This window comes from Pelophylax lessonae (assembly GCF_965119305.1).
Source record: "Pelophylax lessonae genome assembly, chromosome: 2".
Taxonomy (NCBI): domain Eukaryota; kingdom Metazoa; phylum Chordata; class Amphibia; order Anura; family Ranidae; genus Pelophylax; species Pelophylax lessonae.
The window spans coordinates 730,308,526-730,331,878 of NC_138769.1; the positions used below are offsets into that span (position 1 = coordinate 730,308,526).

General features: G+C 46.8%; 1 protein-coding gene across 1 annotated transcript in view; it reads left to right on the top strand.

Annotated features, from left to right (window-relative positions):
* RNF121 (ring finger protein 121) overlaps positions 1–19,820 on the top strand; it is a 64,866-nt gene extending 45,046 nt beyond the window's left edge. Inside the window, exons 7-9 of the mRNA XM_082247087.1 lie at positions 691–824; positions 6,753–6,854; positions 19,036–19,820. Coding sequence (XP_082103213.1) covers positions 691–824; positions 6,753–6,854; positions 19,036–19,156 — 357 coding nt within the window. The 3' untranslated portion in view covers positions 19,157–19,820. The remainder of the gene's footprint in view (positions 1–690; positions 825–6,752; positions 6,855–19,035) is intronic.
* Positions 19,821–23,353: the final 3,533 nt, after the last annotated feature.

The window sequence follows — 23,353 nt, forward strand, 5'->3', positions numbered from 1 at the left end:
CACAAGCTTGGACAATAGACTTTATTTCACCCATTTTTTTTTTTCTATCGGTCAATCGATTTTTCACTACTTATCACAGTTGCTATATGAATTAATGTTGTATTTATCATCAATTTTATATATTTCTTATTTATTCACTATTGTGTACCACTGGAGTTAATTTTGCTATGTTCACTATTTGAGTAGCGCATTGTATGTTGAGCGGTTGTGTATTGCACCCTCTGGCTGACACAGGAAGCCGATTATACATTCCATCGTATATGGATCATTATATGTTGCACCATTTGGGTGGCACTGGACAGTTATTGGACAGTATATGCAGAATCAAACATAACCCTTCCTGTTTGTGGAGCTGCACCTGACATGGAAGATAAAATACGCAGGTACAATACCGTGCTTTTGGAAGGAAATTGAAACTCGAACACCAGCATTGGCATTGGAGATCATTCTAGACCAAGGGTTTTCAAACTACGGCCCTCCAGTTGTTCAGGAACTACAATTCCCATCATGCCTTTTCATGTCTGCGAATGTCAGAGTTTTGCAATGCCTCATGGGATGTGTAGTTCGCAACAGCTGGAGGGCCATAGTTTGAGGATCCCTGTTCTAGACTGTCCTTCAACTGTGTTTTGAGACTTTGGTAAACCTTGTGTGAATGAATTAATACTAAAACGTCCATCTTTGCTTTCTCAGTTCTATAGCGCATCAGGGATGCCTACCAAGCACCTTTCGGACAGCGTGTGTGCTGTGTGTGGACAGCAGATCTTTGTGGATGTCAATGAAGAGGGCATCATCGAGAACACGTACCGGCTCTCCTGCAACCATGTGTATCCTTTTCACTGTCCATCAGGTTCAGTGCTTATAGACATGTGAATGGAGAGGAGGGGCGGATTGCAACATGATCGCTCCTCCATTCACAGAACGAAAAAAAAAATGAAGGCTTTTTGTGAATGGGCACAGAGGGGGTGGGGATTTAACCTGATCCTCTCCTCCGTCAAAGAACACCTCATACAAGGCTTTTTGTTAATGGGTAAGAAGGGGGTGGAGACACATCCCAGAATCCTTCGCTGCTTTAGCTACAGCTCATCTTCCCTTGGGGTTTGGAGTGGGGGGGGGGTCGGGGGTGTCAACTGTGGTAGAAGAGAGGACATCTGAGGTGCAGTTAGGATGTTCAGTAAAGGGTGCTTGGTTTGGGGAGCCTGATGCATTGGTCTCTTTGCAGGGGTGCCCTGTAGAAGAGGGAACATCTGAGGTGGGAAAATGAGACAGAGGGATTTAGTTCCAGAAGAGGGATATCTGAGGTGGGAAAATGGGATGACAGAGGGATTTAGTTCCAGAAGAGGGATATCTGAGGTGGGAAAATGGGATGACAGAGGGCTGTAGTTCCAGAAGAGGGATATCTGAGGTGGGAAAATGGGATGACAGAGGGATGTAGTTCCAGAAGAGGGATATCTGAGGTGGGAAAATGGGATGACAGAGGGATGTAGTTCCAGAAGAGGGATATCTGAGGTGGGAAAATGGGATGACAGAGGGATGTAGTTCCAGAAGAGGGATATCTGAGGTGGGAAAATGGGATGACAGAGGGATGTAGTTCCAGAAGAGGGATATCTGAGGTGGGAAAATGGGATGACAGAGGGATGTAGTTACAGAAGAGGGATATCTGAGGTGGGAAAATGGGATGACAGGGATGTAGTTCCAGAAGAGGGATATCTGAGGTGGGAAAATGGGATGACAGAGGGATGTAGTTCCAGAAGAGGGATATCTGAGGTGGGAAAATGGGATGACAGGGATGTAGTTCCAGAAGAGGGATATCTGAGGTGGGAAAATGGGATGACAGAGGGATGTAGTTCCAGAAGAGGGATATCTGAGGTGGGAAAATGGGATGACAGAGGGCTGTAGTTCCAGAAGAGGGATATCTGAGGTGGGAAAATGGGATGACAGGGATGTAGTTCCAGAAGAGGGATATCTGAGGTGGGAAAATGGGATGACAGAGGGATGTAGTTCCAGAAGAGGGATATCTGAGGTGGGAAAATGGGATGACAGAGGGATGTAGTTCCAGAAGAGGGATATCTGAGGTGGGAAAATGGGATGACAGAGGGATGTAGTTCCAGAAGAGGGATATCTGAGGTGGGAAAATGGGATGACAGAGGGATGTAGTTCCAGAAGAGGGATATCTGAGGTGGGAAAATGGGATGACAGAGGGATGTAGTTCCAGAAGAGGGATATCTGAGGTGGGAAAATGGGATGACAGAGGGATGTAGTTCCAGAAGAGGGATATCTGAGGTGGGAAAATGGGATGACAGAGGGATGTAGTTCCAGAAGAGGGATATCTGAGGTGGGAAAATGGGATGACAGAGGGATGTAGTTCCAGAAGAGGGATATCTGAGGTGGGAAAATGGGATGACAGAGGGATGTAGTTCCAGAAGAGGGATATCTGAGGTGGGAAAATGGGATGACAGAGGGATGTAGTTCCAGAAGAGGGATATCTGAGGTGGGAAAATGGGATGACAGAGGGATGTAGTTCCAGAAGAGGGATATCTGAGGTGGGAAGGGTGGGCACAAGACCACCCAGAAATCTAGTGTTGTATGTAGGAGCCACCTTACAGCAAGGTAGGATTTTTATACAATGCAGCAGCTATCTGCACACAGTATATTATATATATAAATTAGTACAGACCAAATGTTTGGACACACCTTCTCATTCAAAGAGTTTTCTTTATTTTCATGACTATGAAAATTGTAGAGTCACACTTCTAGAGGTAGTAACCTGAAATGGTTTTCACTTCACAGGTGTGCCCTGTCAGGTTTAATACGTGTGATTTCTTGCCTTATAAATGGGGTTGGGACCATCAGTTGTGTTGTGCAGAAGTCAGGTGGATACACAGCTGATAGTCCTACTGAATAGACTGTTAGAATTTGTATTATGGCAAGAAAAAAGCAGCTAAGTACAGGAAAACGAGTGGCCATCATTACTTTAAGAAATGAAGGTCAGTCAGTCCGAAGAATTGGGAAAACTTTGAAAGTGTCCCCAAGTGCAGTCACAAAAACCTTTAAGCGCTACAAAGAAATTGGTTGACATGCGGACCGCCCCAGGAAAGGAAGACCAAGAGTCACCTCTGCTGCGGAGGATAAGTTCATCCGAGTCACCAGCCTCAGAAATCGCAGGTTAACAGCAGCTCAGATTAGAGACCAGGTCAATGGCACACGGAGTTCTAGCAGCAGACACATCTCTAGAACAACTGTTAAGAGGAGACTGTGTGAATCCGACCTTCATGGTAGAATATCTGCTAGGAAACCATTGCTAAAAGGCAACAAGCAGAAGAGACTTGTTTGGGCTAAAGAACACAAGGAATGGACATTAGACCAGTGGAAATCTGTGCTTTGGTCTGATGAGTCCAAATTTGAGATCTTTGGTTCCAACCACCGTGTCTTTGTGCGACGCAGAAAAGGTGAACGGATGGACTCTACATGCCTGGTTCCCACCGTGAAGCATGGAGGAGGAGGTGTGATGGAGTGGGGGTGCTTTGCTGGTGACACTGTTGGGGATTTATTCAAAATTGAAGGCATACTGAACCAGCATGGCTACCACAGCATCTTGCAGCGGCATGCTATTCCATCAGGTTTGCGTTTAGTTGGACCATCATTTATTTTTTAACAGGACAATGACCCTAAACACACCTCCAGGCTATGTAAGGGCTATTTGACCAAGAAGGAGAGTGATGGGGTGCTGCGCCAGATGACCTGGCCTCCATAGTCACCGGACCTCAACCCAATCCAGATGGTTTGGGGTGAGCTGGGCCGCAGAGTGAAGGCAAAGGGGCCAACAAGTGCTAAGCATCTCTGGGAACTCCTTCAAGACTGTTGGAAGACCATTTCAGGTGACTTCCTCTTGAAGTGTGACTCTACAATTTTCATAGTCATGAAAATAAAGAAAACTCTTTGAATGAGAAGGTGTGTCAAAACTTTTTGGTCTGTACTGTATATGTGTATGTATATATATATATATATATATATGTATGTATGTATATCATTAGGAATATCATCTCACTTAGCTAGTACGGTATTAAGAAAGAAAAACTTTTCCCAGAGTTTAGGTTTAAGTTCCTCCAATTCGTTGACACACAATCCTCATTCCCTTTGAATTTGCATACCCGTGTCACCACATTGTGCCATGTATATCATGTCCCCTTCTCCAACATCATCATTCTGGTTGCAATGCAAACTGGGAGATGTCGTTTTGAGAAGACATGAAATAATGTTGTGTCCTGCTGCTGAGAGGTTCGGAGCATTCATTTCCCACTGCATTCAGCTGTTCGCTTCACCGCTGGCCGTGGTGAGCAGGCTCCTAAACTATACAGAGGACTGCATTTCTTTACATATGTCTTTAGAAGTGCATTTTTTTTTTTTGGCCTTTGTCCTATTAAAGCGGAGTTCCACCTTTAAAAAATATTTTTGCATGTCCGCTAGCTTAGATGAACCTGAAAAAAAATTGGATAATTAAAAAAAATTTTTGGTTTTACTTACCTTGTTTTTAATGGAAATCTACTTACCTTCCTTCCTCTTCCTCCTCCCTCCGCGGCCCACGGCGTCACTTCCTCTTTGCATTGACTCCTGGGAGATGAACGTCATCGATCCCAGGAGTCAATGCGCCTGCACCAGAGTCACTCGTCCCTTCCGGTGCAGGTGCGTCATTCCCTGCTGAACAGCTTCTGGGCATGCCCAGAAGCTGTTCAGGGATGACGTACCTGCACCGGAAGTGACGAGTGGGGCATTCTGGGACTCCAACATCACAGAGAGGAACGAAGAGGACATGCTCTGGTTTCAGCTGCCCACACCTGAGATGGCAGCGCTGGACAAGCATATTCAAGGTAAGTATTTCTTCTTACAGGTGAGTGAAACGGGGGACAGTTCAGAGGCTATCATTGCTTAACCACTCAAGCCCCGGAAGATTTTACCCCCTTCCTGACCAGGGGGTATTTTGCGATTCGGCACTGCGTGACTTTAACGGACAATTGCGCGGTCGTGCGACGCTGTACCTAAACGAATTTGACGTCCTTTTTTTCCCACAAACAGAGCTTTCTTTTGGCGGTATTTGATCACCTGTGCGATTTTTTTGATCATTCGCTTTAAACAAAAAAAGAGCGTCAATTTTGCAAAAATAGCAATATTTTTCAAATTTTTTTTATATGAAATTCCCCCCAAAAAAATGTAAAAATCTAAATTTAACATTTTCGGCCAATTTGTTTTATGCTACATATGTTTGGTAAAAAAAAATCGCAAAAAGCGTATTTTGATTGGTTTGCGCAAAAGTTATCACTTTTACTAACAAAGGGAAAGATTTTTGTTGTTTTTTTTTTAACGCGTAATGGCGGCGATCTGCGTTTTTTTTTGTTTTTTTTTTTTTTTTTTTTGCGGTACTGCGACATTGCGGCGGACAGACCTTTTTTTCCCACAAACAGAGCTTTCTTTTGGCGGTATTTGATCACCTGTGCGATTTTTTGATCATTCGCTTTAAACAAAAAAAGAGCGTCAATTTTGCAAAAATAGCAATATTTTTCAAATTTTTTTTATATGAAATTCCCCCCAAAAAAATGTAAAAATCTAAATTTAACATTTTCGGCCAATTTGTTTTATGCTACATATGTTTGGTAAAAAAAAATCGCAAAAAGCGTATTTTGATTGGTTTGCGCAAAAGTTATCACTTTTACTAACAAAGGGAAAGATTTTTGTTGTTTTTTTTTTAACGCGTAATGGCGGCGATCTGCGTTTTTTTTTTTTTTTTTTTTTTTTTTTTTTTTTGCGGTACTGCGACATTGCGGCGGACAGATCGGACCCTTGACTGACATTTTTGACACTTTTGTGGTTACCAGTGACATTTCTACAGTAATCAGTGCTATACATATGCACTGTTACTGTAAAATTACACTGGCAGTGAAGGGGTTAACTTTATTTGAGAGGGAGGGGCTGTGTGTGTCCCTAGGGGCGTGATTCTAACTGTGATTGGCTGTGGCTTGAGGTGTAGGAACAATGATCAACGGTCCTACATAGTAGAACCGTATGATCATTGTTTCTACACAGGGGAGAATGACAGGCGGCTTGTTTACACTAGCCCGCCTTTCTCCCTCTCCCCCGACGATCGCCGAGTGACCGGCGGACATCGGGTCCGCCGGTCACACACGCTGGGGGGTCCGTGACCGAGCGGGAGCGCGCCTCCGGCGGCGCGCGCTCGCTCCCCAGAGCCTCACAAGCTAGCGACGTAGACCTACGTCGCTCTGCCTGTGAGGGGCTGACTGCCGCAGTAAATATACTGTGCGCAGTCGGCAAGTGGTTAAATGCACTAGCCCTGACTGTCCGGGGGGTATTTTTAGCTTAAAATTTTTTTTAGCCTGGAACTCTGCTTTAAAGCCCAATTGAGCCTTCAGTTTAATACCTTGCTGTCTGCAGAAGCCACAACACCGGAGGCTGGTATAAGGGGCTCTTAATCATTCGCTAATTTTATTTAGAAAGCAGCTAAATCCCAGGAGAAAATCCTGTCCCCTGCCAGCATCACGCAGAGAAGGACCCTTGCTCTTTGCGGGGAAGCAGTGGTCTCTGTGCAGAGGAGAGCTTGAGCTTTGCTGATTTGGAGAGCTATCAGTCTGAGAGAGCATTGCTTCCACTGAGAGCATGAATATGTGTCTTTTTCTATCAGTCTGGAATTCCGCTTAAGCAGTATTTAATTTCCCTATATTTCCCTTAACCTGTTTCCTTTCTAGTTTCCATGAGTTTTGTATCCGAGGCTGGTGTATTGTGGGGAAGAAGCAGACGTGTCCGTACTGCAAGGAGAAGGTGGACCTGAAGAGGATGTTCAGCAATCCGTATCCTTTTATTTATTTTTTTCCCAATGTGCACATATTGACCTTCAATAATGAGAGCAGTGCACCCAATTTATTGGGGCCTGAAATAAGAATTGTTCGTTTCTGTATAGGCTACAGTCACACCCTTCAGTCCTGGGCCATTTCTAGTGTCTGAGTCCGGTCAGCATAGAAGAGCACAAACAGTTATTAGTTATAAAGAAGACTTAAGCCTAGTACACATGGGCTGAATGTCAAGCAGCATCAGCCGTTTAAATAGAAATGGGCCGACATTCGGCCTGTGTGTACTGGAGTCAGGCCCGCTTCTGTCGAAGGGGCATGACCGAAAAAGGTCTGCTGATCGGCTCCCAATCAGCTCTCAGCCAATGGCTGGGACCGCTGACCAGAGTGTTCTGGCAGGGGGTCAGAACACAATAGAGCAGCAGGGGGGGGGGGGGGGTCGCTGTACTAACATCGGATATTTAGTAAAGCAGCTCCTCCTGAGCTGTCAGTTTTTTTTTTTTTGTTTTTTTTTTCGTACAAAACTGCTGGGTTGAACGGGAAAAAAAAACTACTAGTGTGTACGAGGCTTCAGAATGAAGTGATCATTTTATATAATGTGCAGCTTCCAAATGAGCATTAGAAGTCTTGTAGGTTGGGATTAGGGATGCACCGATCCGATGATCGGATATCGGTGCCGATATGGCCATTTTAGATAGATCGGGGGATCGGTAACATTGACCGATCCACTGGCCGATCCGGTTTTTGCTTGGTAACGGCTCAGCCATCCCTTACTAGGTGCAGTAGTAGTATGGGATGGGAGCCGCTACTTCCTGTATAGTTCCGGCTCACAGGCGGAGTGATATCAGATGCACTCCGCCTGTGAATGGAGGAGCCGTACACATGAAGCAGCGGCTTTGCTCTGTACTGCAGCCACTTGCTTTGTGTGTAGCTCCGGATCGGTTCCGGTATCTGCGATTTCACAACGCCAGATATCTGTATCGGGTCCAAAAGAGTCGAATCAGTGCATCCCTAGTTGTGATGGAAGGCTTCCAAGGTGATTCCACGGTACCGGTCCACCCTGTAGCTAGCCAGATCCTTAGAACCTCTGCAGGACTAGACTAAACTGCGCCAAAATTAAATCCTTATCAACCCACACTAGACGTACATTGGGCTAGAGAAGAGTTCTATTGTCCAAGCTTGACTTCATTCAAAGTTTCTGCAAATAGGAATTTCGAAAAGCTCTCTTTAGGATTGCTAGCCCAGCTCTGCAACTAGCTATTGCTGCAATTTCTTTTTGTCAAACTGCAGCTAACTGAACTAGGACAATGAACAACCAGCAAGATCCATTTTTCCAGGACCATGTAAAGCGTAATCTCCGCTTTGCAACTTTTACCTACAGGTAATCATATAATAAAGCATTAGAATTACACAAATATTAATTTTCACAAAGTCTGCTGCCCCAGGTTTTATGATGGCAATATGCATATACTCCAGATTGTTCTGAAGAGTGATCAGATGAATTGCAATTAATTGCAGTCCCTCTTTGCCATGAAAAATAGAGCGGAAAAATTCCCCTAAGGATTTGGGACTTTGTAGGCACTAATAAAATCTAATTTATAGCATTGTAAGAACTTCTTTTTCTCTATCGCTCATTGACAGACGTAGTCTTCTTGATTCTCAAGAGCTGGGTTATGTTGTCTCCGCAGGAGTAGGACTAGGCAGAAAGACAAAACGTTCTGGCTCCACCTTAGGGGCAGTCCCTGAGGGTATATCCTCCCTCTCTGTGCTACAGGGAATCAGTTTTTTTCTGTCTAGTCAGGAGTAAGGACCTAAGTTCCTTGCTGGGATCTTTTGGTCCTGGCAAGACTTTTTTTCTTTAAGAAAAAGACATTTTTTAGGTAGTTTTCTCCAGTGTTTTTTTCCTGTGAGATCTTCAAGCAAAAAAAGCAAAGAGCACTCAATTCTTTCGTCAACATAAGAAGATTCAGAATGGAGTCCATTCGCACGGTAGCAGCCTTCCTGCATCCAGGGGATGTCCTAGCGTCCATAGACATCAAGGACGCCTATCTTCACATTCCCATTTTCGCAGGACATCAGCGGTTTCTACGATTTTCCGTAGAAGAGAACCACTATCAGTTTGTGGCGTTACCTTTCGGTCTCGCCACGGCTCCGCGGGTCTTCACAAAGGTGTTGGCCCCAATGTTGGCACTTCTGCCAAAGAGGTATATCGATCCTTGGTTACCTAGACGATCTTCTGCTTCATGCAGAGTCTCCTCAGACCTTGCTACAAAACATAGAAATTACTATGATTTCTTTACAGGAATTCGGGTGGCTGGTGAACCAGCAAAAGTCATTTCTGGTTCCCACCCAGAGGCTCGAATATCTGGGTCTAATTCTAGACACAGTCAGGACAAGAGTTTTTCTTCCGGTAGGGAAACTCCGAAAGATTCAATCAGCAGTCCAGTTGTTACTGTCCAACAGCTGGTCTTCCCTTCGGACTTGCATAAGGGTTCTGGGGTTAATGGTGGCTTCATTCGAAGCAGTCCCATTTGCCCAGTCCCATACCTGAATTCTTCAGCAAGAGATTCTTCTCAGATGGAATCGGAATCCGGAATCCCTGGACAATCGGATCCGATTGAGCAAACAGACCAGAGAGTGTCTGGTCTGGTGGCTTCGGTCTCCGATGCTCAGCCAGGGAAAGTCATTTCTGCCAATATATTGGACGATAGTGACCACGGATGCCAGTCTATCCGGATGGGGAGGAATTCTCGGTCAGTTATCTGTCCAGGGACTTTGGTCCCCGGAAGAATCCAGGTTACCGATAAATGTATTGGAACTGAGAGCGATCAGACTTTGTCTGATTCACTGGACCGAGCAGCTCCAGGGCAGCCCGGTTCGGATCCAGTCGGACAATGCCACGGCCGTGGCTTATGTCAATCACCAGGGGGGCACCAAGAGTGTCCGAGCGGCCAAAGAAGTGGCTTGCATTCTTTGCTGGGCGGAACGATTTGTTCCAGCAATCTCTGCGGTGTTCATTCCGGGGGTGGAGAATTGGCAGGCAGATTATCTCAGCCGTCAGACCCTGGATCAGGGGGAATGGTCCCTCCATCCAGACGTTTTCCACCAGTTGTGCCTACGGTGGGGCACCCCGGATGTGGATCTGTTGGCATCACGATTCAACAGGAAAGTTCAGAGATTCGTGGCTCGCTCCCGCGATCCTCTAGCAGAAACCGCAGACGCACTGATCGCCCCGTGGGGGCAATACCAGCTAATATATGCCTTCCCTCCTCTCGCGTTACTGCCAAGACTTCTTCGCAGGATAGAGGAGGAAGGAATCCCAGTAATCCTGGTAGCTCCGGACTGGCCTCGTCGAGCTTGGTACGCCGACATGGTCAGACTGGTGGCGGACGTCCCGTGGAGACTTCCTCTCAGGGAGGATCTACTGTCTCAGGGACCGATCTTCCATCCTGCTTTACGATCGCTGGCTTTAACGGCCTGGCTATTGAGACCCAGGTGCTGAAGGACAAAGGTTTGTCAGCTTCAGTTATTCCTACTCTAGTTGAAGCAAGGAAAGCGACTTCCAGAAAGATTTATCATCGCACATGGAAGTCCTACTTTGCATGGTGTGAACCTTTGGGGTTCCGTCCTCGGTCTTATTCGATTAGTCGAATATTGGCTTTTCTGCAACAAGGGGTTGAGCAGAAACTGGCCTTGAGTACTATCAAGGGTCAGGTCTCAGCATTAGCCATCTTCTTTCAGAAGCCTTTGGCTACTCATTCCTTGGTGCGGAACTTCATCCAGGGGGTGCGACATCTGGCTCCGCCAGTGCACGCGCCGTTACCCCCCTGGGATCTTAATTTAGTGTTGTCGGTTCTTCAGAAACCTCCCTTTGAAGATTTTAGGGAGATTCCTCTACCCACGTTGTCCCAGAAGGTGGCCTTCTTGGTGGCTATTACTTCTGCACGCAGGGTGTCAGAACTGGCCGCATTATCTTGTCGTTCACCATATCTGGTGGTTCATATAGATAAGGTGGTTCTTCGTCCGAATCCATCCTTCCTACCAAAAGTGGTTTCAGAATTTCATCTGAATGAAGAAATTGTATTACCTTCCCTGTGTCCTAAGCCCAGTCATCCTCGGGAGTTTGCTTTACACTCCTTGGATGTGGTCCGGGCGATCAGGGTATATTTGAAAACGACAGACTCGTTTCGCAAGACGGATTCACTTTTTGTGATCTCAGATGGACCCAAAAAGGGGTTGCCTGCATCTGCCGCGACCATTTCCAGATGGATCAGACAGACGGTAGTACAGGCTTATTCTATTAAGGGTCGGGAGCCCCCGTTCCCTGTTAAGGCGCACTCCACTCGGGCACTTAGTGCTTCATGGGCCTTTTGCCATCAGGCGTCAGTGGTCCAGGTGTGCAAGGCGGCTACCTGGTCGTCGGTGCATACCTTTACTAAACATTATAAAGTTGATGTAATGGCATCGTCTGATGCCTCGTTTGGCCGCAAGGTTTTGCAGGCCGCAATTTGAGGAGACCAGTGGTCTACCTCGAGGGTTTTTTCCGTTGGAAAATTTTTTCTTTAGTCTCATTCTTTGTTTATAATGAGCCTTTAAAACTTCTAGTTTGGCACCGGTTGGGCCTTCTAGATTGGATTTGATTTTGTCAATCCCACCCCTCATTTTGTGGCACTGCTTCTGTATGTCCCAGCTCTTGAGAATCAAGAAGACTACGTCTGTCAATGAGCGATAGAGAAAAATGGATTTTTGTAAGATCTTACCGTAAAATCCTTTTCTCTTAAGCTCATTGACAGACGTAGTACCCGCCCCTCTATCATTGAGTTGGGTTGGGTTAAATTCTCTGTACTGCTTTAAAACAGAACTGATTCCCTGTAGCACAGAGAGGGAGGATATACCCTCAGGGACTGCCCCTAAGGTGGAGCCAGAACGTTTTGTCATTCTGCCTAGTCCTACTCCTGCGGAGACAACATAACCCAGCTCTTGAGAATCAAGAAGACTACGTCTGTCAATGAGCTTAAGAGAAAAGGATTTTACGGTAAGATCTTACAAAAATCCATTTTTATTAAATATCAAAAAATATAAAAAAAAAATATGTACAGCAAGCCCCCACAGGGGCAAATTACATGAGATGTATATAGTTTGAAACATCAATACATGAATCTATACATAAACAACTACGTGGATTGACGTGAAGGTTACCCAACGCGTTTCAAAGCTTGTACAGCTTCTTCCTCATGGGTGTAACATATGTCAATCCTCTATAGAATACAAACACATTAATAAAAAGACTGCACAAAGTCATATAAACAAAAGTTAAATCAATATTTGGAAAAGACATATAGATTGTGTTGATGCTAGAATCCACATGTATTAAAAACAAATCCCCAAAAAAAAAAAAAAACATTTCTACTGCATTTGTGAAGAAGGCTTAAGGGTGCCCAAGAAAGTCCAGCAAGTGCCAGGACCATCTCCTACAGTTGATTCAGCTACGGGATCGGGGCACCACCAGTGCAGAGCTTGCTCAGGAATGGCAACAGGCAGGTGTGAGGGCATCTGCACACCCACTAAGCAAAGGCTTTTGGAGGATGGCTTGGTGTCAAGAGGAGCAGTGCAAAGAAGCCACATCTCTCTAGGAAAAACATCAGTGACAGACTGATATTCTGCAAAAGGTACAGGGATTAGACTGTTGAGGTCTGGGGTAAAGTCATTTTCTCTGATTAATTCCCCATTCCAATTGGGGCACCCTGAGAAGAAAAGCTGGGCGCTACCATCAGTCCTGTGTCATGCCAACAGTAAAGCACCCTGAGACCAATGTTCCCTTTAAGCTGCGCGCATGCTGCGGCCGCGCAGTCTAATTGACGGTCCGGCGCAGCACAAATTCAGACCGTGCAGCCGCGTGAAGACGGTGAAGGTAGTAAACAGTGCACCCCGAGAGCCCGCCCATTGTGTGACAATAGTGAATGAAAATTCGCTATTGTCACACGGATCCTCCTCCTGGCCAATCAGGGAGCGGGTCCTCCCGCTTCCTGATTGGCCGAAAGGCAAACCACCGAGGTCCGAGGAGGAGGCGGGAGGACTGAGGAGACGCAGGGACTGAAGAGAAGCTGCCATGAGGTAAGTGCACGGGTCTCGCGGGGGGAACGCTGGCATCTCTGCATTGATTGGGGGCAATGCTGTGGGCACTCTGCAATTGATTGGGGGCAATGCTGTGGGCACTCTGCAATTGATTGGGGGCAATGCTGTGGGCACTCTGCATTGATTGGGGGCAATGCTGTTGGCACTCTGCATTGATTGGGGGCAATTCTGTGGGCACAAAAAAACCGCATTGAATTCAGAACTTTTAATCAAATGAAGTCTTACCAGTGCCCGTGAATGCAGCTTCGCCAGCACAGTGTCCCCCCCAGTGCAGCCTCGCCTGCGCAGTGTCCCCCCCAATGCAGCCTCGCCTGCGCAGTGTCCCCCCCAATGCAGCCTCGCCTGCGCAGTGTCCCCCCCAATGCAGCCTCGCCTGCGCAGTGTCCCCCCCAATGCAGCCTCGCCTGCGCAGTGTCCCCCCAATGCAGCCTCGCCTGCGCAGTGTCCCCCCAATGCAGCCTCGCCTGCGCAGTGTCCCCCCCCAATGCAGCCTCGCCTGCGAAGTGTCCCCCCCAATGCAGCCTCGCCTGCGAAGTGTCCCCCCAATGCAGCCTCGCCTGCGCAGTGTCCCCCCAATGCAGCCTCGCCTGCGCAGTGTCCCCCCAATGCAGCCTCGCCTGCGCAGTGTCCCCCCAATGCAGCCTCGCCTGCGCAGTGTCCCCCCCCAATGCAGCCTCGCCTGCGAAGTGTCCCCCCCAATGCAGCCTCGCCTGCGAAGTGTCCCCCCCAATGCAGCCTCGCCTGCGCAGTGTCCCCCCAATGCAGCCTCGCCTGCGCAGTGTCCCCCCAATGCAGCCTCGCCTGCGCAGTGTCCCCCCAATGCAGCCTCGCCTGCGCAGTGTCCCCCCAATGCAGCCTCGCCTGCGCAGTGTCCCCCCAATGCAGCCTCGCCTGCGCAGTGTCCCCCCAATGCAGCCTCGCCTGCGCAGTGTCCCCCCAATGCAGCCTCGCCTGCGCAGTGTCCATCAATGCAGGGCAAAGCAACAGCAGCCTCGCCAGCGCCATTGGAGAGAGCGGTGATATACCAGTATTTTAAAAAAGGCAGCGCTGAGAGGCAGATGGGGGCGAGCCGGACCGAGGAGAAGCGAGGACGAGCGGCCGCTGTCATCAGAAGTCGCTGCGCCTATGATAGACGTTACACGTCCGGCGTCCCAGCATTGGACCACTGTGCTGTCTTATCATAGGAGGCGGGACTTCCTATGACAGCAACCGCTCATCCTTCCTTCTACCCGGCCCGCCCCCCTCCTCTGCCTCTCAGCGCTGCCTGGACTGTTTTTTTTTTTTTTTTTTATAGCACTGGTGTTTTGCCCCCCATTTTTAGGAGGGAAAAGTGCGTGTTTTATGCCGAAAAATACGGTAAACTTCAGCATACCATAGTAACATCACACAAAAAGATCTAAAAACACTAAAGCAGCAGACTTTGTGAAAATGTAATATTTGTGTCCTTCTCAAAACATTTGGTCACGGCTGTATGTGAAATGAAGATTTCCGAAATGTGCACTGTTTAGCAGATATTCACATAGTCAACAGCGCACTGAAGGGATGGCATTCAAACGGCCAGAGCCCGTGAACCCGGAAGGAAAACCGGATGAAGATGGAAGCCCTGCCAGTGGTGACAGCATGTCGCTAGAGGGCTTCGGTTTACAGGTAAGAATTTCATAATGTGCTAGTATGCAATACATTCTAGCACTTTATGCAATGACCTTGTAGGGGCCCTGGAATTTTTTTTTTTTTAGGACTTACTTTGGCTTTTACTGAGAGATTATAGCATTTACCTCCTGCTTTGCTCTTTTTTGTGGAAGACTTAGAACAAGTAATGAAACTAATTTCCAGAATGGCTTTAATTTTCATTCACATGCTCAGTCTTGTAGCTCAAAGCCTGGACGGCTGAATCTCGCACGTTTGCACTTTGAAGGAGGATGTCTTTTTGGTGAGAAACTTGACAATCCTATAAAAGATGTCACTGGAGGGAAGGTTCTGCTTCTACGATGAAAGATTCAAAAACTCCCCTCTTCAGGAGCCTCTACCTTAAAAAAAAAAAAAAAAAAAACAGCACCTAATCACTTTATCCAGTAGGGCTGCGCATCTTCACTTACCTCACGATTCAATGCGATTGCGATTATTAGGGTCGCGATTCGATTCCGCGATGCATCACGATTACTATGGGGACCCTTTTCTAAAGGGGGATCTATGGGGACCCTGCTCTAAAGGGGATCTATGGAATAGATCCCCCTTTAGAGCAGGCCAGCATCCCCAGAGATCCCCCTTTAGTAGAGCAGGTCCCCTCATAGATCCCCCTTTAGAGGTCAGTGTCCCCGATGGCCAGCAGAGCGGAGCTAAAAAGCCGCCATTCACTCCGCCGGAAGCCACGCCCCTTGGGCAGCAGCGTGTTAAGTGGGCATGCCGTGTGTATCCTGGGGCCAGATAGAGCACTGATAGCTCCGCTCTCCTCTCCCGCGCCGCAAGGAGGAGCTCCGTGTTCCACAAGCCCGGCCAGCGCCGCCATGTCACTTCTGTCCCCGCCCCCGGAACTGACGTCATTGGGTAATCGATTTTTCGATAACCCTGAATCGATGCAGAATTGCGAAGGGTCGCATCGCGATGCATCGATTTGGCTATTATTTTCAGCAGGCCTACTATCCAGGCTTCATCTTCAGAACCTGAGTTCAGCCCTTCCACTTGGTATAAGACTTGTGCCCTAAAGCCCTGTTCCCAATGAAGGGGTACCCTCACTCCTAAAATTGGGAGGGTGTCTGTTACAGTTTGCCTTTCTCTGGGCCACAGATGTTCAATTGGCGGATTCAAAGCTGTAAAAAATAGAGTTCAGAACTATACCCCCTCACTGCTTTCTTCTCTCTAATCAACCTAAATCTACCCAAGGACAGTCAGATTTGCAGAATAACCTAAACCCAGGGATATGCAAACTGTGGCCCTCCAGCTGTTGCAGAACTACAAGTCCCATGAGGCATAGCAAGACTGACAGCCACAACCGTGACACCTAGAGGCAGAGGCCTGTTGGAACTTGTCGTTTTGCAACAGCTGGAGGGCCACAGTTTGCATATCCCTGGCATAAACCAACTCTTGTCCCAGGTAGTAGTTGTGCCAGCACCCCCCAAAGATCGTTTTAGACCTTTTCATTATACAAAAAGCCCAATTGAGTTGTTTGCTGTATTCTGGATCTAAAATCCCTCAACAAATACCCTGAAATTCCAAAACTTTGCATGGAATTTGTAAGGTTGGTTATTGCCTGAGACAAGGAGAATACCTGGCACCATAGAATTTTAAGATGCCTAACTTCATATTCCTATTTATCTGCCTCGTCAGCATTTTCTACCCTTTGCAGTGGACAATTATTTCCAGTTGGTTTCACTGCCTTTTGGCCTATCCTCTGATCCTAGTGTATTCACAAAGGTCATAGCACCCATGTTTGCCCTTCTAGGAGATCAGGGCATCCAGAATCAAGATGACCTTTTTCTGAATGGCTTATCTGCCTTCCCACTAAATGCAGTTATCCACTGGACAACTCAGATATCCAAGTCTTTGGTTCACAGGTCAGCTTCCAAAAACGTTGAAAGACCTCTTCAACCTGCTACCTCTGTTTGTGGCCAGGACCAAGGACACTCTAGTACTGGTATCAGATGCCTTGATAGTCCTCTGGCTAGTTGAGGTCAATCTGTGCCTTCCTTCCAGTGCAAATTCTACACAATCTGACAACAGTCTTGAGAGACTCAGGAATCTCTGAGTCTGTCATTCCGTTACAAAAAGCCACTTCCAGAGAGATCATACCTGGAAATCTTTCTTCGCCTGGTGTGAACACAGGCACATCACTCCCAGAGAATACTGTGCCTCACAATTTGGCTTTCCTACAGTCAGAATTGGCCTTAAGCACTCTGAAAAGACAAATTTCAGCCTTGCTCTCCTTTGTCAAAACCTTTTTTCAAGGCGTATCTTGGATCAGGCCCCTCTTACAGAACCCTGTGCTTCTTTGGGACCTCAACTTTGTTCTCTCTTAGGAATATCCCTTCCATGACCTCTCTTTAAAAAGGCCTCCTTAGTTGCTATCACATCTTTCAGATGTGTCCCTAAGCTGGCAATTCTCTTGTAAGAAGCCATTCTGTTTTTTTTTTTTTTTTTTATAAAGACAAGGGTAGTCTTACACCCAAGACGATTGATCTCCAAACTGCAGCCAGGGGGACGGATGTGGCCCTTTTGCTGCTTTATTCAGCCCTTGGGGCACTATTTCTTACACTGACACCAACAGCAGGGCATCATTTGCCCAACTGACACCAGCGGTGTGGCACCGTTCCTCCCACTGACACCAGCTGTGGGGCACCGTTCCTCCCACTGACACCAGCGGTGCGGCACCGTTCCTCCCACTGACACCAGCGGTGCGGCACCATTCCTCCCACTGGCACCGTTCCTCCCACTGGCACCAGCGGTGCAGCACCGTTCCTCCCACTGGCACCAGCGGTGCGGCACCGTTCCTCCCACTGGCACCAGCGGTGCGGCACCGTTCCTCCCACTGGCACCAGTGATGGGGCACCTTCCACATCCTACTGACCACGGGCACTATGCAACTGAACACCACACCTGAGGCATTCTTTACTCTAACTGATTCTGATCCTAGGACATTTTCTACCCCCTCTGGCCACAATCTGACCCCCTCAAAGGCTTATAGTAAACTGGCCCTTTGTTTGGAAAGACTGGAGACTCCTTCTCAAAACCATCTTTTCTTTCTAAGATAGTATCAGTCTTCCGCGTTAACAAAAAGTTATTCTTTCCATAAAATAAATTGCCTGGACAGAGCCATCAATATCTACCTACCTCAAACCTACAGTTTCTATAAGGAAGAAGATCTCTATTTTCCCTATTAGGGCTTTACAAGGGACATCCTGCCTAAAAGTTCACCGTCACTCAAGGTATAAGACAACTGATTGCTAGAGCTTACACTTTAAAGGAGAAAACGCCTCCTGCGCTTTCACGTACCTGCTCCAGGTCAGTGGGTGTTTCCTAGGCATTCAAGCATCAATGGTCCATGGCCCAGCTTTGTAAAGCCACCACCTGATCTTCTGTTCATACTTTTTCAAAGTTTTACCAGGTGGACATCCATTCTTATGCGAATGCAGCTTTTGGCTGAGGTTGGGTCTGTTCACCCTTGTCTAGTTTGCCCTCCTTACACATTTGTTGTTTGGGGACATCCCCGAATCTATGAATACTCTTCCTGTTTCCTGTATTGTACAATAAAGATAAAAGGAGTTTTCACTTACCTGAAAATTACATATCTTGGAGTACAGGATATAATGGCACTTTTCCACTGCAAGTACCGGCTCGGCCCTGCTTGGCCCGGTTTGCTTTTCCACTGCTGGTACCGCATGGTACGGTGTTGGAACGATTCGGTACGGTACGGTATGGTTTGCTTTTCCACTAAAGTAGTACTAAAGTTAAGTGGGTGGGATAACAACGGGGTGGGTGGGATTCTCTGACCAATCAGGGGCTAGTAGTGGCTGCATGCAAAGGATTATGGGATATGGTACCGGGTATGGTACCTGTTGGAACCACAATCGAGTGGGTACTGTTTTTGAGAGCCGTACCGTTCGGTTCCATACAGTGGAAAAGCGCCACCGTACCGAACCGTTCCTACGCTATACCATGCGGTTCCATGCAGTGGAAAAGCGCCATAAGACACCCTTCTTTCTATTCCTTGGTTACTTTGCACTGCTTGCTGCAAGGCTTGAGGGCTCATGGTGTGGGGTAGAGTTATAGGGGGAGGTTGCTCAGGGGGCATGTCCTGAAAAGCTTGCCAGTGTCCAATCACCTAAAGGTCTGAGCCTATAACCCAGGATCTGCGAATAGTCAGCCTGTGTCCTGTACTGTGCTCCAAGATATGGAATTTACAGGTAAGCCAAAATTTTGCCTTCTGTCTACAAGAAGATATAAACTCCTGCACATTATGCAGAGGGTGATTTGGGGGGTCACTTTGAGCAATGCCTAGACATACCACTTTACCATTTATTGCATATTTCCAAAATCCTTAACTTGCTCCATTCAGGTGGGAGAGGCCTCACGTCATGTACGGACAGTTACTAGACTGGTTACGTTACCTAGTGGCATGGCAGCCCGTGATTATCGGACTGGTACAGGGGATTAACTACTGTTTGGGCCTAGAATGATCACTCCACTTCTCGATCCCAAGAAGATCCTGGGCTCTCCCACCATCACGGGTCCTGGAAGAGAGGAAGGCAATGAAACAAGAGGCCTTCTCCGGATTTTAGCCATTGGCATCTGGAGCTGCTTGGACTCTCAACAGTGTTAGCAGCCTGCACTGGAGAATCACTAGTTGTATTATTTATTTATTACAACGTAATGTCTATAAAATTTGTATTTTTTTTTTTTTTTGTTTTGTTTTTTTTAATGGCGATATAAATTTCAGAATTTAGATTTTATCTTAAAGTGCTGAAAGTGTCCAATTCTCTCAGCGCAGGAAATCCCTATTTTAGCTCCTCAACTGGGAAAGGCCTGGAGAGTGGAACCTCGTGGAGGACACGGCTTATGGATCAGGACGATGTTGAGCCATTGTCCTCTCGGAATACCAAGTATTCATCCTCGCGAAGGCACCTACTTTTCTGTTCTGTCCAGGGAGCTGGGTTCATATGTTTCTGTTGAGTTCCCACCCTGGTCAAGAGCTACAAAAAAAAGCTTTTACGGAATCCAAACTTACCGCCATTTGCTGCTCTGTGAACCATCATCTAAGATTTGGAGTGTTTGTACAGGTCACGTTTCAATGTTTTGTTCTTTTTTTTTTCAGTTTTCAGGAAATGTTCAGTTGGGTGATGCCTTTCTACTGCATAGCAATGGACGCAACTTTTTAACCAACTTTTTTTTTTTTTATCATCCGGACACTACAGAAGGTCTGATGGTTTCCTTGTTTTATATTGCGGTGTATACAGTCTACAGGCGGTATACATTGTTTGCACATCAGAACCCCCCCCCCACCCCTCTTTGGAAAATAGAAAATGGACTCCGGAAATGGTATATTGGAAAAACCACTTAATAAACAAACATTCCCATGTGTGGGAATCTCACATGTGTTAAATTCTGATTAAACCTTGTGTGGTCTCATTGTGGAGCGCTTGTAATGCCAGTATGTGTGTTTAGTGATGGTTTAACCATTTGCCGACTGACCCACGCAGATTTACTGCTGCAGGGTGGCCGCTCTGCGCTGGATCACGTATCTGGTACGTGATTAGTGCTTCTTGGTAGGGGGTGCATGCACTAGCCGCGGCTGTGTTACAGCACAAGACGATCAGCAGGTCATGGCCAATTATTGATAGCCGGGACCCGCTGATCAGCTCTGTCATTCACGGGAGGGAGCTCTGTGTTGTAAACAGCACAGAGCTCCGAACGCTGACAGGTGATCTTGCTGTTCTTTTATTTGCTGCAAAGCAGGGAAAAAACCCAGCAAAATCCCTTAGTAAAAGCACCACATAGCGCATTGTAATCCCTCGTACACACGCAGCGATTATCGGCTTGTCGGTCGGACGTTGGCCGAAAATTCACGGCCAATAATCGATGCGTGTGTACGAGGCATTAGGCTTTTATATTGCCCCCAGATGTTAACCCCTTCCCAGCCAGTGTCATTAGCACAGTGACAGTGTATAGCAGTGATGGTGAACTTTGGCACCCCAGATGTTTTGGAACTACATTTCCCATAATGCTCAACTATACTACAGAGTGCATGAGCATCATGGGAAATATAGTTCCAAAGCATCTTGGGTGCCACGGTTCTCGCCATCACTGCTGTATAGTATTAGCACTGATCACTGTATAAGTGTAACTATTGATTTAAGTTTCCGTGTACCCCCCAGCCAGTGTCTGATTGTCCGCCACACTATCACAGTCCCACTATAAGTCACTGATCACCGCCATTACTAGTATATAAAAAAAAAAAAAGTGAAATTCAAGTATCATACCAAGCGCTATAACTTTCACTCTATCGCCGCTAGCCCTAAACTCACCTATGTCCTCAACCTGGGCAAGCAAGGACATCGCTCCCTAAAGCAGTATTCACAAAGCAGTATCTACCGCTTTAGGATCCGCAGTAAAATACTTGTTTTTCAAAAAAATGTTTCCAATTCATTTAACCACTTCCAGCCCAAGGACATCTCATGGCGTCCTGGACTTTGAGGGGAGATATCTGAATGATGCACCATTCAGATATCATCTTTTGCAGCCAGTGATTCCCTTCACCGTAAGAACAATCATAGCGATAGTTCAGCCGCTTGATCATTCTTACAGGCGGCGGAAGGGACGTCTCCATCTCCCCCCCCCCCCCCCTATTTCCTCACCCCGCTGCCCTCCAGTGCTTCTATCGGATCGGCGAGCCAGAGAAGGAATCTACTGGCGCCTGACGTTCACCATAGAGACTACAGAGGACCAGATGGTCCCCGGCAATCTCTTTAGACTCTTGGAGATCCAGGCACAATGTTATTACGTCACATCCGGCCTGGCAGTTGTAAATCCTAATGTTGACTCGGCTGAGATAATCATTATTTTTTTTTTTTTTTTTCTCTGTCTTTCTTGCCTAGAGAAGAGATCTGGGGTCCTATAGACGGCAGATCTCTCCATAAAGAGGACCTGTCATGCCCTATTCCTTTTACAAGGGATGTGTACATTCCTTGTAATAAGAATAAAAGTGATTAAAAAAGAATAAAAAATGAAAGGGAAAGTATGAAAATATAAATTTAAAGCGCCTGTGTGCTCGCACGCAGAAGTGGATATATACGTGCGTCGTGCCCACATATGTAATTGCCATTCAAACCACACGTGAGGTATTGCTGTGAACGTTTGAGCAAAAGCAACAATTCATAGTTACATAGTAGTTGAGGTTGAATAAAGACAATAGTCCATCCAGTTCAACCTGTGTAGGCACGCGTGGCCGTAATCATCTCTCATACCCCTTAATGTTCTGATCCTTGAGATGTATGTCCAAGAGTCTTTTGAAAGTAGCCATACTTCCCGTAAAAACTACCTCTTGTGGTAGAAAATTCCACAATCTTGAAGCCCTAACAGTAAAGAGCCCCCTACGTTGCCTGAGGTTAAAATGCTTCTCCTCTAATCGCATTGTATACCCTCGAGTCCTCATGCAATCCTTTGCAACTGAATAGCTTTTTTTCTATGCTGAGATCACCATTGAGGTATTTATAATTTGCTATCATGTCCCCTCTCAGGTGTCTCTTCTCCAGGGAGAATAAATCAAGCGATTGCAGACGCTCTTCATAATTAAGGTCCTCCAATCCCCTAATTAGTTTAGTTGCCCTTCTCTGGACTCTCTCCAGCTCCAACACATCCCTCCTGAGGACTGGCGACCAGAACTGGACAGAATACTCCAGATGCGGTCGGACCAGAGTTTTATAAAGTGGTAGGATTATAGTTTTATCTCTGGAATACATCCCTTTCTTTATGCATGCTAATATTCTGCCGGCTTTGGCAGCTGCCGCTTGACATCAATAGATCCAGCACTGCATTTTCTCTAGTAGGAGAATCCACCAACTGAAACATGTAGTTGTCCTGTAAGGTTTCCATGAAGAGACGGGCCTTCTGTGAGTGTGTCCCCTATTTCCAGTCAATGTCGGGATAATTGAAGTCCCCTAATATGATGATTGATCCCAGCTTTGCCGCTTTACCCAACAGTGATATAAATTCCAGCTCCTCCCTTTGGTTTGGTGGCCTATAACAAACCCCCACAATTACTTTTCCCTTTATTTCTTCCCTATGGAGTTCTACCCACATGGATTCTAGCTCCGTACTCATCCCTTCCGAAATATCACTCCTCTCTATCACCCTTACATTATTCTTGACATAAAGACATGCCCCTCCCCCTCTTTTTCCTACCCTGTCCTTCCGGTACACAGAATACCCTTGGATATTGGCCAGCCAGTCATGTGAGGGGTCGAACCAAGTTTCTGTTATTCCCACAAGGTCTATGCCCTCCTTATGTACTAACATTTCCAGCTCATCCATTTTATTGGTTAGGCTCCTGGCATTTGCATATACCCCTCTTAGATTTGTGGAAGTTGGTAGTGAATGGTGCTTATTTTTATTCCTGTTTGCCTGCACAGACCCCCCAATTGATGTTTCGGATCTACTTTCGCTGCTGACCCTAAAATTATCTTCTGTCCTTTGCTCCCTCCTGACTGACTCTACTTCTGAGCCCCCCCCCCCCCCATCTCCTAGTTTAAAAGCCCCTCCAACTTGGTGGCCATCTTTCTCCCCAAAAGAGCTGTACCGTCCACATTAAGGTGCAGCCCGTCCTTACTAAAGAGCCGGTAACCAACTGAGAAGTCAGCCCAGTTCTCCAGGAACCCAAA